Source organism: Squalius cephalus, assembly GCF_949319135.1.
Source record: "Squalius cephalus genome assembly, chromosome: 23".
In the NCBI taxonomy this organism is placed as follows: domain Eukaryota; kingdom Metazoa; phylum Chordata; class Actinopteri; order Cypriniformes; family Leuciscidae; genus Squalius; species Squalius cephalus.
Window position 1 is genome coordinate 25,781,090 of NC_137144.1, and position 13,447 is coordinate 25,794,536.

The 13,447-nt window shown below is 34.6% G+C and overlaps 1 protein-coding gene across 1 annotated transcript; it reads left to right on the top strand.

The window, feature by feature from the left end:
- Nucleotides 1-1,489: 1,489 nt before the first annotated feature.
- Nucleotides 1,490-13,197, top strand: epx (eosinophil peroxidase; the record flags this gene model as incomplete). The annotated part of the gene is made up of 16 exons (XM_079859568.1): nucleotides 1,490-1,547; nucleotides 1,757-1,841; nucleotides 2,032-2,207; nucleotides 2,415-2,547; nucleotides 4,048-4,177; nucleotides 5,196-5,402; nucleotides 5,868-6,249; nucleotides 6,785-6,945; nucleotides 7,039-7,297; nucleotides 8,681-8,851; nucleotides 9,709-9,946; nucleotides 10,823-11,028; nucleotides 11,114-11,278; nucleotides 12,378-12,461; nucleotides 12,551-12,653; nucleotides 12,726-13,197. 16 exons carry the CDS (start codon nucleotides 1,490-1,492, stop codon nucleotides 12,781-12,783), a joined length of 2,616 nt encoding a protein of 871 aa, XP_079715694.1. The 3' UTR covers nucleotides 12,784-13,197.
- Between the last annotated feature and the right edge of the window lie 250 nt (nucleotides 13,198-13,447).

Here is a 13,447-nt window from a genome sequence, read left to right on the forward strand (position 1 = left end):
ATATCAAAAATTATATTTCTACTAGTAAGAAATCAATTCTTGATATCAACAGTTGATTTTGAATGGCAGCCTAAAGTGACATTTCACTAGTGAAAATATAATTACAGATTATAATTAAATTGTTGATATCAAAAATGTAATTCTTGATATCAACAATTCATATCCTGGAAATGAATAAAAGTTAAAATGGCTTGCCATAGATAACTGATAATATTACACTGTATAACACCATAGTAACGTTGAACACGTTTGGTTCAGAAGGTGAAACCGTGCGCTGTGGCTCTATATGACTTGCATGAGGAGTGATTGGGTCGATTACCCCATTAGATAGAGGATGATGGGTTTGGATCAGCGCAGGACATTCACTCTGTGTGTTGGGGATCGTTTGATGTTGAATTGTTGTCACCAGTCACACAGATAACCGAATTCTGCGCATACCTGTAGACTGAAGCCAGCGTATATAAGTCAGTCCCCTCACACACGGCCGACACAAACACGTAATTACACTGATTTGTACAGTCGCACATCATCAAACTGTTCAGATTGTGATGTATAAATACTCTGGCTAATTATTTTGCATATTTATAACATTATTTTTCTGCATTCATTGCTATTTATTTATTGTATTTTTGTACATTACCACTACTCTTCTGTACACAAGCCCACGCAACACATAGTTTTATTCTGAAGCAAGAACAAAATGTTAAATATTTTACAAGACAAAAAGTGAGAGTACGAGACCGTACAGATGGATACGACATGCTTGGTAAGTACAACTAAGAAATACACTAATATATTATTTAAATGTTTATATTATTATTATTTTGTACAACAGGTGTATATTTGTGTATTTTTATAGTTTGTGTATATATATATATATATATATATGTATGTATGTATGTATGTGTTTGTGTGTGTATATATACATATATATACAATGTTTTGGATAGTTTTTATTAATTATTTTCATATTTATATTATTTTTGTATAATAGTTGCAATAGTAGCAACATGGAAAATAGTAATAACACATGGAAAAAATACAATCAACAACCATACAAAAAATTACATATTCATGTAATATATTTTTTTTAATTGTTTTTATTATTGTTTTTTCATGTATAATAATTGTATTGTATAGTTATTTGATGAATTATTATTTTAAGATTTCAATTATTTTTGAATAATAGTTGCATGTATGTGCAATAATTATATACAAAATAATAATTGTATTAAAAACTAATTATTACAAAAGTATGCAACAATTGTGCAAAATAATATTAATATATTATATACTATATTACACATGGAAAAAACTTTACAAAAAATATTTTTGTTTAGTTTTCTGATTGTTTATTCATGTATAATAATTATAGATTGTGTGTGTATATATGCATTAACATACATATATACATTATTTTGTAAATTTGTGTATATGTATATTTTTCTTATTGCAGGAATCTTTCTCATGCATGATTATATCTGTATTTATGATATTGCTTCTGCCGCTGTCATCCACGTCTCTTTTTCCTTCCCAGAATGCAACAGGTACTGAACTATGTCTAGTAGTTAGTCTTTTTTCTGAGAAAAAAATGATAATTTGTAGCTTAATGCTTTCTTTGTGCTCACCAACTGCATATAAGACTGACAAGTACATAATAAGACATTTTAATTCCATTACTGCAGTTTTTGTCAACTCGAATAGCAAAAGCTGAATGACAGGTTTTGTAGTGAAGTGTCATGTGGTGTTTTTCCAGTGTATTTGGGATCTAGTTTCATTCAGGAAGCTTTACGCCGAGCCAGAGAGCTGACCGATGCTGCGTACGATCACACCAATGAGAGGTGACATTTGCATACAGACTTAAAGAATACACCTTACCGCTCTGTCATAGCTCATTTGATTGAAGTATCAACCAATCAGAAATAGAAACATGTAACTAGACACAAATGAGTCGATTTTTATCATACAGTCAGAGTTTAGAGCTACAAAATGATGTCATGAAGTATTTTTATTTCCTCTCATTTCTGTCAGAGTGAAGTCGTCTGTATCGGACGGTTCTGTCCGACCCAGTGACCTGTTGGCCTTGTTCAAACAAACTGGCCCGAAAACCAGAACCCACATCAGATCCGCCGAGTTTCTCGACAACACAGTAGAGCTGATAAGAGAGATGGTGTACACACACTCCATGGACAAACCCGACCTCACCGGTACATTAATAGACATTAAAAGTAAACAAATTTCATGTTTCACTTGTATTTTTGATTTGTGATGTCCTTCCTCACTTTGTTCTTTTATATTTCTCTGTTTTGAATAATCCCTGTAATGCCTAAAATCGCAATAAATAAAAAAAAAGTTAACAAATGATCTTGGAAGCTCTTACAAGTCATCTCAACATTTGTTTGTGTGCATCTTAGAGCTTTTAAGTGCAGAAGACATGGAGACCATACTGCAGGTCACAGGCTGTTCGGCAGAGACGCAGAGACCCGTGTGTAAATCTGACTGTCTGTCCAGACGCTACCGTACCATCACGGGACACTGCAACAACAGGTGCACACACGGACTGTACGGGATGCCAAAATATATCATTTGTCGGTAACACTTAGAATACTGTTCCTTTATTAATGAATAACTACACAGGAACAAATGTGACCAGTCACATGTCGCACGGGTATATTTGTGGCAATAGCCAACAATACATTGTATGGGTCAAAATTATCGATTTTTCTTTTATGCCAAAAATCATTAGGATATTAAGTAAAGATCATGTTCCATGAAGATATTTTGTAAATTTCCTACCGTAAATATATAAAACATTTATTTTTGTGAGTGAATGCAGCACAATCGCCAACATAAATGAACAACTTTAAAGGAGATTTTCTCGATTTTTTTGCACCCTCAGATTCCAGATTTTCAAATAGTTTTATATTGTCCTATCCTAACAAACCATACATCAATGGAAAGCTTATTTATTCAGCTTTCAGATTATGCATACATCTCAATTAAATTAACTAACCCATGTGACTGGTTTTGTGGTCCAGGGTCACAAATGAGTAAAGCACTATTAACATTTGTAGTAACTACTATTAACTAACAAGAACCTCTGATTGACAAATTAGTAAGTACTAGCGCTCAGTTGAATGTGCTAGTTCACTATTAGCTAATCAGTAACTACTATTTTTCATACCTCACTGAAGACTATTAAGAACTACTATATACAGGTTCATAATTCATATTATAATGTGTAATATAAGGAAATGGTAACCCATTAGTATTGAAGTCACTAAGTCATTGTAAGCTTTTGAGGTTTTTGTAAGGTTTTGGATAGTTAATGACTCAAGTGTTACTACACCTTTCTAAAGGAACTACTAATTATTTGGAGACGTTTTCTAATGTGAAGATCATGGGAACACACAAGTAATGACTAAAGTGTTACCAAATCCATCGCTAGGAATTACTATTCAAAATCTTACAAAAATCTCAAAAGCTTACAATGACTTCAGTCAATATTAGGTCGTGTTTTTCACTTTAGATACTGATCCAAATAATTAGTAGTAACTACTATTATGTAGTCATTACTAGTGGGTTACCATTACCTTTTATTATAAATTATGCAATATTCATGTTAATTATGAACCTGTATATAGTAGTTCTCTGAGAGGGATGAAAAAAATAGTAATTTTCAGAAAAATAGTAGAAATCAGAGTTTCTTGTTAGTTTAGAAGCTTTATTTCTATTTAACCAGGAGAGAAGACTCACTGAGATTAAAATATATTTTGCATGAGTGTCCTGGCCAAGATAGGCAGCTGAGTTTGCATATACAGTTATACATCAAAGTTACGACATACAATTATTATTATTATTATTATTATTTTTTTATAAACTTAAAAATAAAAATTAAATGGTTAATAGTAGTTGCTAGAATGTTATTAGTTCGTTACTCATTTGTTCCTGTGTAGTGATTCATTGATGAAGGAACAGTATTCTAAAGTGTTACCCGTTTGTCATTGAGTTTTATTAAGTTTTATAAAACATCTTTTGACTTTGCAGAGAAAACCCTCTCTGGGGTGCAGCGAACACCCCTTACGCCCGCTGGCTCTCGCCCGAGTACGAGGACCCTCGAGGGGCCCCGAGGGGCTGGAACCCACAGCACACATACCATAACTACACACTACCACCTGTAAGACTGTCTGAAAACTCATGGGAAAGATCTTTTTGATCTTTAAAGTCTTTAATTGTAGTTGTTTGCATTTTTTACTTTCGCAATTTTAAATTTAGTTTGTTTTATTAGCCATTTGGTGGGTTTATATTTATAGTTTATATACTTGTTATAGTTATTACAATAACTAGGTAATAACTAGATACGCTGAACCTACCCCTAAACCTAACCTTAACCCATGTAGTTACTACAATGGGAAATAATGAAAAAAACATTACAAAAGCATATTATATTTCTTATTATTACTATTTAAAGTCCCCTTGTGGTGATAATCAAGGTTTTTCATGTTGTTTACATGTCTATGTGGTGTTTTTAATTTGCTTTGAGACAAACCATGTGCAAATTCGTAAGTCAACACCATTGCTGAGTATTTTTTTCAAGTAAAACATTTTTAAATGTGTAATTTTGGTGATGAAAGATGAGTTTTAAGGGATAAAACTATTGACTACAGGGGACTTTAAATAATTAAAATGATTTATTTAACTCATAATTTACTTGAATTGAACTTTAATATGCAACTTGCTATGCAATCAACAATTTAATGAAAGAAAATAAGTTAAAGAGTTTAAGTGTGGATTTTCTGTGTCAAACGAAATTGCAATATTGGCTCAACCAATGTTGTTGTTTTTAAGTTTGAGTTTTTCATCTAATTATGCTTTTTTTTTTTAATTTTTTTTTAATTTATGCTATTTGATATTTTCAATAGCTATAGTTTTAGTTAACAACTTTTTCACAGTGATATTTTCACAGTGATGCCATAGAAGGACCATTTTTGGTTCCACAAAGAACCTTTCAGTGAACATTCTAAATAATATTTTTGGAATGTTATGTTAAAGGTTCTAAATGGAACTATAGATGTCAATATAGAACCTTTACTTTTAAGAGTGTAGCTAGCTAAACTAAAAATGAAAATAAGACCAAACCAGCCGATAATGGTATTGAACACAAGTCGAGTCTTCCAGTTACTCTCTCTTCTCAGGTCCGCAGTGTGTCGCAGGAGGTTTTGTACACTCATAATGAGAACATCTCTCTGGACACGTCTCTGTCTCATCTGCTGGTGGAGTGGGGTCAGTGGATCGACCATGACCTGACTTTGACCCCTCAGAGTCCCAGCACTGCGGCCTTTAAGACCGGAGCCGACTGCACACGCACCTGCAGCCGGGACACGCCGTGTTTCCCGATACAGGTGTGTATGTACACCCTGAAGACAGATGCTAGATCGTAGGACTGCCCCCTAATAATCGACTAACAATTAGTGAACTAGAAGAGGCTTGGTCGACCAAAATGTTATTAGTCGGTTAGTCGCAGAATTTTTTTTTTTTATGAAATTCAGTCCGTGAAATCCAAACATTCGCCTATCATTCATCGACCTCAAATATGGCTTATCACTTGAAACATGGAAGTAGCAGCAACTTTAAAAGTCCGTTCGCACTAATGTTAACCTAGATAAATGTGCGCTATTACTGGCCATATAACTGTGTTTGTGTGGAGAGCGTTTACTGTATGACATATAGGCGCCGGCGCCATCACTTGAGTTTAACTTAGTTGACTAATCGCTTAAATGAACGACTACTAGTCGACTAGAAAAATCTTTAGTCGAGAGCAACCCTACTAGATTGTACACACTCAGTCTCTTTTTCTTCACGTCCAGATCCCCCTCTCGGACCCTCGCACGGGTACTCAGACCTGCATGCCGTTCTTCCGCTCGGCTCCCAGCTGTACGGGCGGCTCCGTTCCTCTCGGTCACCGGGAGCAGCTGAACGCCATCACCGCATTCGTGGACGCCAGCATGGTTTACGGGAGCTCGGATGCGCTTGCCGGCGTCCTGAGGAACCTCTCGTCCCCTCTCGGCCTGCTCGCCGTCAATCAGTTCCACTCAGACCAAGGGCTCGGCTTCATGCCCTACCTGACCCGCACACAACCTCACCTGGATCCCTGCGGCCCGCGAGAGCGGATCAACACCATCCCGCTACCAGAGACAGCGGAGCGGCTCAACATATCCATAGGGAATAGATCGTTCTGTTTCCAAGCAGGTTGTTGGCATTTAATATTAAATAAAACAATCTTAGAGCAACAATTATTTTATTTTTTTTTTATTTTATTTTTTATTTTTTTTTATTATATTATATTATATTATATTATATTATATTATATTATATTATATTATATTATATTATATTATTTTACTTTATTTTATTTTATTTATTTTATTTTATTTAAATTAAATAAAAAAAATAAAATATTTAATTAATTAATTAATTAATTTATTTATTTATTCATTTTATTTTCCACTTATCCAATGTGGGATGCTGGAGATGTTGAAGATGCTGTAAAAACTGTAGTGTGTAGGCTAGGAATGTGCATTAATAAAGTTAATAGCTCAGTTTTTATTTAATGTTGACTTTAAGGGTATTACAGCTAAAACATCTTATAAAGAAACAGAATATAAGTCAATATTTGTGTCATTTATTTTTTTTTTATTCAAAAATGTCCGAACTTGGTCTTCACACTAATGCTTCCTGATTTAAACTGGCCAGTTGTTGTGCTGTTTTTGTGGGCGTGTCTCAGGTGACTCTCGGGCCAATGAGCACCTGGGTATGATCGCTCTGCACACGCTCTTTCTGAGAGAACACAACCGATTGGCTGAGGAGCTTCACAAGCTCAATCCTCACTGGAGCCCGGACACGCTGTACCAGGAGGCCAGGAAAATACTGGGCGCCGTCCACCAGGTCAGAAGATGTCCACATGTGAAATGAGTGTAAAAAAAAAAAAAGTTACTTAATTTATTCATGCATCTGACTTGCTGAATCTTGTTTTGGAAGATCTTGACATGGGATCACTACTTGCCACATGTCCTGGGCCGCAGTGCTAACCTGGTCCTCATGCCCTCGTACAAAGGTTACGACCCTGATGCTGACCCCAGCATCTCCAACATTTTCTCCACCGCTGCCTTTCGGTTTGCACACGTGACCGTGCACCCGGTTGTGAACCGCCTCGGACCGGATTACCGGCTGAGCCCTGAACACCCGGCTTTGCCGTTACACCACTCTTTGTTTGCATCCTGGAGGATGGTGCAAGAGGGTTCGTTTCACAAACACACTTAACTAACAGATATCACCATATTTCCCAATGTAATCACAGTACAGTAAGACGGTTGTTCTGTATTACAAGTTCTCTTAAATGTTAAGTTTTAATATGCTACTGATGCATTAATTAAATATGCACTACTTTGCATGAATTTCCAGAAATCCAAAGATTGTATAAAGCCAGGTTCAAAATGCTCGTTTCATTTTGTTGACATTAGAGTCAAACTTTTTTTTAGAAGGGGTTTTGGATATATCTCTTTTTATCACTTCATAAATCCAAAAAACAACTGTTAACATCCAGAAGAAGAAAAAATGTCACCATGTTTTTAAGAATAAATTGTTATATAAATAAAGTAAATGGTAATGTACATGAAAACCCCCTAGTAAAAACCCTCAAAATAGAGATAGCAATAAAGTTTGGTGTATGTAAAGCTGCTGAAGTGGAGACTCAGTGACTCATTTATATTATAAATTAAATCTAAAGACACAAGAAATTAAAAAGTGTAATAAAATGTGGACCACAAAACCAGTCACATGGGTCAATTAAAAAAAAAAAAAATTAGATTTTTTTTTTTTTGAACATAAGCTGAATAAATAAGCTTTCCATTGATGTATGGTTTGTTATGATAGGACAAATTTGGCAGATATAAAACTATTTGAAAATCTGGAATCTGAGGGTGCAACAAAATCAAAACATTGAGAAAATCTCCTTTAAATTTCTCCATTTATGTTCACGATTGTGCAGCATTCACTCACAAAAATAAATGTTTGATATATTTACGGTAGGAAATGTACAAAATATCTTCATGGAACATGATCTTTACTTAATATCCTAATGATTTTTGGCATAAAAGATAAAATCGATAATTTTGTGCCATACAATGTATTGTTGGCTATTGCCACAAATATACCCGTGCGACATGTGACTGGTGACGTGATCCAGGGTCACAAATAAACACTTAAAGGTGCAGTAAGTGATTTCTGAGAAACACTTTTAATATTTGAAACCAACCCAAACAAACAAACACGCCCCTCCCGTCATTGCTCCGCCACCAAAATGCACAAACACGCAATGCAAGAGATGTGTCTTTATCATCGCTGAAGCAAAGCTAAATAATGCTTCACAAAAAATAAAGCGAAGATGACAAATGAATGACAAGGAAACAATCCTCAAGTGTAAATACAAGCAAGAGTTGGTTGTTAGTCTCCAGACAAACAGAAACACTCAAAATGTGATAGAAGCAAAATAGGCCAAAGTCTCGAAAATTGATTAGTGCCTTTAGTGTTTAGCCGTAATATCCATGATTGCATGCTAATTTACTCAACATGCACATCAGATTATGATGCATAATGAACATTTGTGTGTGTGTGTGTGTAGGAGGCATCGATCCTGTGCTGCGTGGTTTGCTCTTGTCCCCAGCTAAACTGCAGACAGCAGATCAGATGATGGTGGAGGAACTGACCGAGAGGCTTTTCCAGGCTCAGGGAGGGCTCCCGCTCGACCTAGCGGCGTTAAACCTGCAGAGGGGACGAGATCACGGCTTACAAGGTGCCTGTCGTTAGATCACCACCTACATAGGCAGCTGCCTTCTAAGGGAGCATCCGAACAGAACTAGAGGGATTTAAACTGCTAAAGCACAGAGACTCAACTAATGCTAGCTATTGATTCTGATGCCATGTAAGAAACTGATGCAACACTCTACTAAGCATAATGCAGAATTATTTTTGATATATAAATTACATGTCGCCTTTTGTTAGTGCAACGTTTTTGAGCAACAATGCTAAAACATTTATTTTTCTTATTATTGGGTAAAAAAAAAAAAAAAAAAAAAAACTTTCTCAGCTAGAAGCGCCAGCATTTGTTTCATGTCTGAATTGCAAAACATTGTATTAGAAAAGGAAAACAAGTCATAAGCCATATTATATAAAGAAATACAGAATGTGGTTTTTTTTTATCATAAAAAAAAAAATCATTTTTTTTTTCCGAAAAACTATTTTAATTTAATTTAAAATGTCCGAAAAAATGGGACTAAATACAATAATAACTTGCATGACATAAGAAGGTATGTACTTTTGGTTACACTTTATTACACATTGTTACAGTGTAATTTATATATTTAAGTACTGAGTAATATTAATTAACTACATGTACATACTATTGGGTATTATGATTTGGTTGAGGGTTAGTTGCACGTAATTATGCATAATTTACTGTTATTACTATGGTAAGTACATGTAACATATGTAACAAGGACACTGTAAAATAAAGTGTTACCGTACTTTTTCTTTTAATCTACTTCTTCCAACAGTTTGCTAATTTAATTTCCCTATAATTGACTAATTTCACTAATTTACCTTAATCTGAGTGAGGATGCTGTGCTTGACTTGATTTCATTCTCTCCCCAGGTTACAGTGCATGGAGAAAGCTCTGCGGCCTCTCTGCCCCCGCGAACGAGTCTGAGTTAACAGGGATTCTGGGTAATGTAGTTCTGGCCAGGAAGCTGCTGCATCTCTATGGATCGGCGGAGAACATAGACGTGTGGGTCGGGGCGATCTCAGAGCCCGCTCTGCCCGGGGGTCGCGTGGGGTCACTGCTGGCATGCCTGATCGCAAAACAGTTCAAAGCGCTCCGAGACGGTGACCGGTAGTGTGATGTTCCACTCCTTGTTTATTTAAACGTTGAGTGATTTCAATCTGGCATGATATTCAATTCAATTCAATTCAATTCACATTTATTTGTATAGCGCTTTTCACAATACACATTATTTCAAAGCAGCTTTAGATAAAGTGCATGAGTCAACATTTACAATATAGAGTGATTTGTTATCAGAGGAAACTAAGTTATGTATTTCAGAAATGTACATATACAAAAATCACAGTTAACTAAACATGTATTAATTTAAACAATGTAAAAATTTATATGTATCATTTGAAGTACATAATTAACCCTCATCCTTCTGTCGCGCTTTGTAACACGTCTTTCCCTCGCGGGTCAAAATGACCCGAAGCCCATAAAATTGTACTTTTTTTTAATTTAATTTTGATAATATTTTTTCTATTTTTTTTTTTTTTTTTAGATTTTTTGTTATTTGTTATTTCATTTACCTTTTAAATTACTAGATTTGATTAATAAATAAATAGTAATTTAAGCACATTCCTTAAATTCTTTCAACTCAAAATGAAAGAGTTGAGTAATATAAAGAGTAATAAAATAATTTTTTGGTGTAGTTTTAGGATTTGTAGTTTGAATTTTAAGCATTTTTAGGTTTTTCTATGTGTAATGAAGCATTCCTCGCATTCCATTCATTCCTATGGGGGTCAAAAAGTCCCGCGAGTGAAGGATTTGTTACTTCTTTAAATTTCAACCACAAAACCAATTGTTTTTGTGTGTATTCGTGGTTCAAGTGCGACAAGTCCTAGGGTCTTGGAGCCCTCTGATGAACACTCAATTTTTTAAATTTTTTTGGGGGTCAAAATGCCCCGAGGGAAGGATGGGGTTTAAATGGTAATTCTGGTTAAGGTTCTGGTGGCAGAGTGAAGGTGTGTTCAGCTCTGCTCAGAGAGACGCTCTCCACACTACATCTCTGTCCCGCATCATCTGTGACAACACACACATCCGTCTGGTGCCCTTTGACCCCTTCGCACACACACTCCGCCCTGACGACCTGCTGCCCTGCACACGCATCGCCCACATGAACCTCTCAGCGTGGAGAGAACCAGATGCTGGTAATAGCGGCCGAAAGGAATCAAATAATCCGTTTATTTGATGTGTTTTATTCATATCCGCCCTATGTTTTGGTCTCATTTTTAGACCCGGTCTGTGGTGCCGTCCCACGGTTGCGTCTGGGTTTCTCTGTGCTGTGTGACTCCACCGTGATGTATCAGTGTCCTACTGGATACTTGCTCCAGGGAGCCGCACACGTCACCTGTGACCCCAGCACTCACAGCTGGAGCCCACAACCACCCACCTGCCACGGTCTCTGCTCACGGGTTTTAGATTCAATTAGATTAAATATGTAATATTAAATGTTATATAAGTAATATTAAATGTCAAATAACATTAGATTAAATAGTAAATTAAATAGTAAATATTAATACAATTTTAAACAGTTTGTTAAATATTAAATTAAATATTTAAATTAAATTTAGAAATTGACTTTCAAAATTTAGAACAATGTTTTTATTGGTTATTTAAAATATTGATGAATGATCTCATTTATTTTGGATGTTAGTACATTCTTTAAACTAAACTAAATTAAATATCAAATATTACATTAAATATTAAATGTAAAATAACAGACTACATTTTAAATGAAATAAATATTAATGATAAAATATTAAACAATTAATATTAAATATTAATTAATTTAGTATTATTTAATTGTAAATAAATTTACTATTAAACTTTTGGACGTTTGAACATTCATAGACGGTCATTAAATTTAATTAAATGTTTTACATGTAAAATAACATTAGATCCGATTATGGTAAATATTAATGAAAAAATATTAAACAATTCATATTAATGTAAAAACCTACAGCGTTTACTCTTTTTTTTTTTCTGTATTGGAAAATATTCTGTTAATTTATTTAAAATCCTGTCATGATTACACTCATGAAAATATAAAAAGAAATTGCTATAATAACTAACATGACATAAGAAGATAAATGAAGACATAGTATTTATTTATTTACTTACTTATTTCTGGTCTTATTTCAAACCATAATTTAATTTCCTGACATTATCTTACAATATATGTCATCATGTTACAATAATGACATGACATAAGAAAGTATGTAAATTTTCTTTCAATTTACTTATTTTTAATCATTATTGAATTTCCTATTATCGTTCTCCTATAAAAAGTTAGCTTTTTTATTTCCTAATAATTGACTAATTAAGTAAAAAAAAATTAAATGTAAAATAACTTTAGATTATGTGGTAAATATTAATGGCAAAATATTAAACGTAATTTAATATTAAATTAAATATTAAATCAAATATTATAATAAAATTGGACCCGATTAATTTTACAGCCAGTTTATTAAAACAGTGTTTTTATTGGTTATTTCAGATATCGATGAATGTTCTGCTCATCCGCCCGTCTGCCCTCCACACCTGCAGTGCTTCAACACACCTGGAGGCCACACCTGTACAGGTGAGCAGCTCATCCCCATCAGTCTCCCACATCTACAGCATATATTAATCATAATCACCTAAATGAGCTGTTCTTTGTTGCATATGTAGAACCTGGAGCCCCGCCCCTTTCCGCCTCCTCCATTGTCTCGTCAGTGATGTCAGTCCTAGGGGGCGTGGCTTTGATTCTGCTCTTCCTCGCCTGCTACAAAAGGTGTGTCCAGTTCAAGCAGTTGTTTTGTATGTTTAAACGCATATACTTATACTCAGAATATCAATCCTGCAGAGTTTTCCTTCGGAAAGCCGAGACGGTGAAGGCAGAATGCTGTCCGAGAGGAAGATGAAATAGAGTCAAGGGAAAACTGGTTTGGAAAATGTGCAGATTTGGTCTGTGTTTACATGTTCAATATTCCAGTTTCATAACCACAGTCTCGTTTCACTGCGCTCGACCAGAAACACTGGACGGAAAACACACACGAATGAAACGTGTTCAAGCCTGCAAAGCATTTTTAACATTTCTCCCAGTGTTCTCGCCCTTGAGAAATGCTTTTGTCCGTGGTAAATCTCTCCCACATGTGACGTCACATCAGCTGACACACGAAAATCCTTGCTTTGTTGTAGCTTAGCCTTGAATTTGTACACGTATTGAGACTGGCATTTTGCTGTGACCTCATGCATACATGTGTGTATGATGCATTTAAATAAGCTTTGACATTATATGACATAACTATTATTATCTGAATTTCTGAAATGTTCTATTATCTCATAAAATTATATATATATATATATATATATATATATATACAGGTGCTGGTCATATAATTAGAATATCATCAAAAAGTTGATTTATTTCAGTTATTCCATTCAAAAAGTGAAACTTGTATATTATATAGACTCATTACATGCAAAGTGAGATATCTCAAGCCTTTATTTGTTATAATTTTGATGATTATGGCTTACAGCTTGTGAAAACCACAAAATCAAAATCTCAGAAAATTTGAATATTAC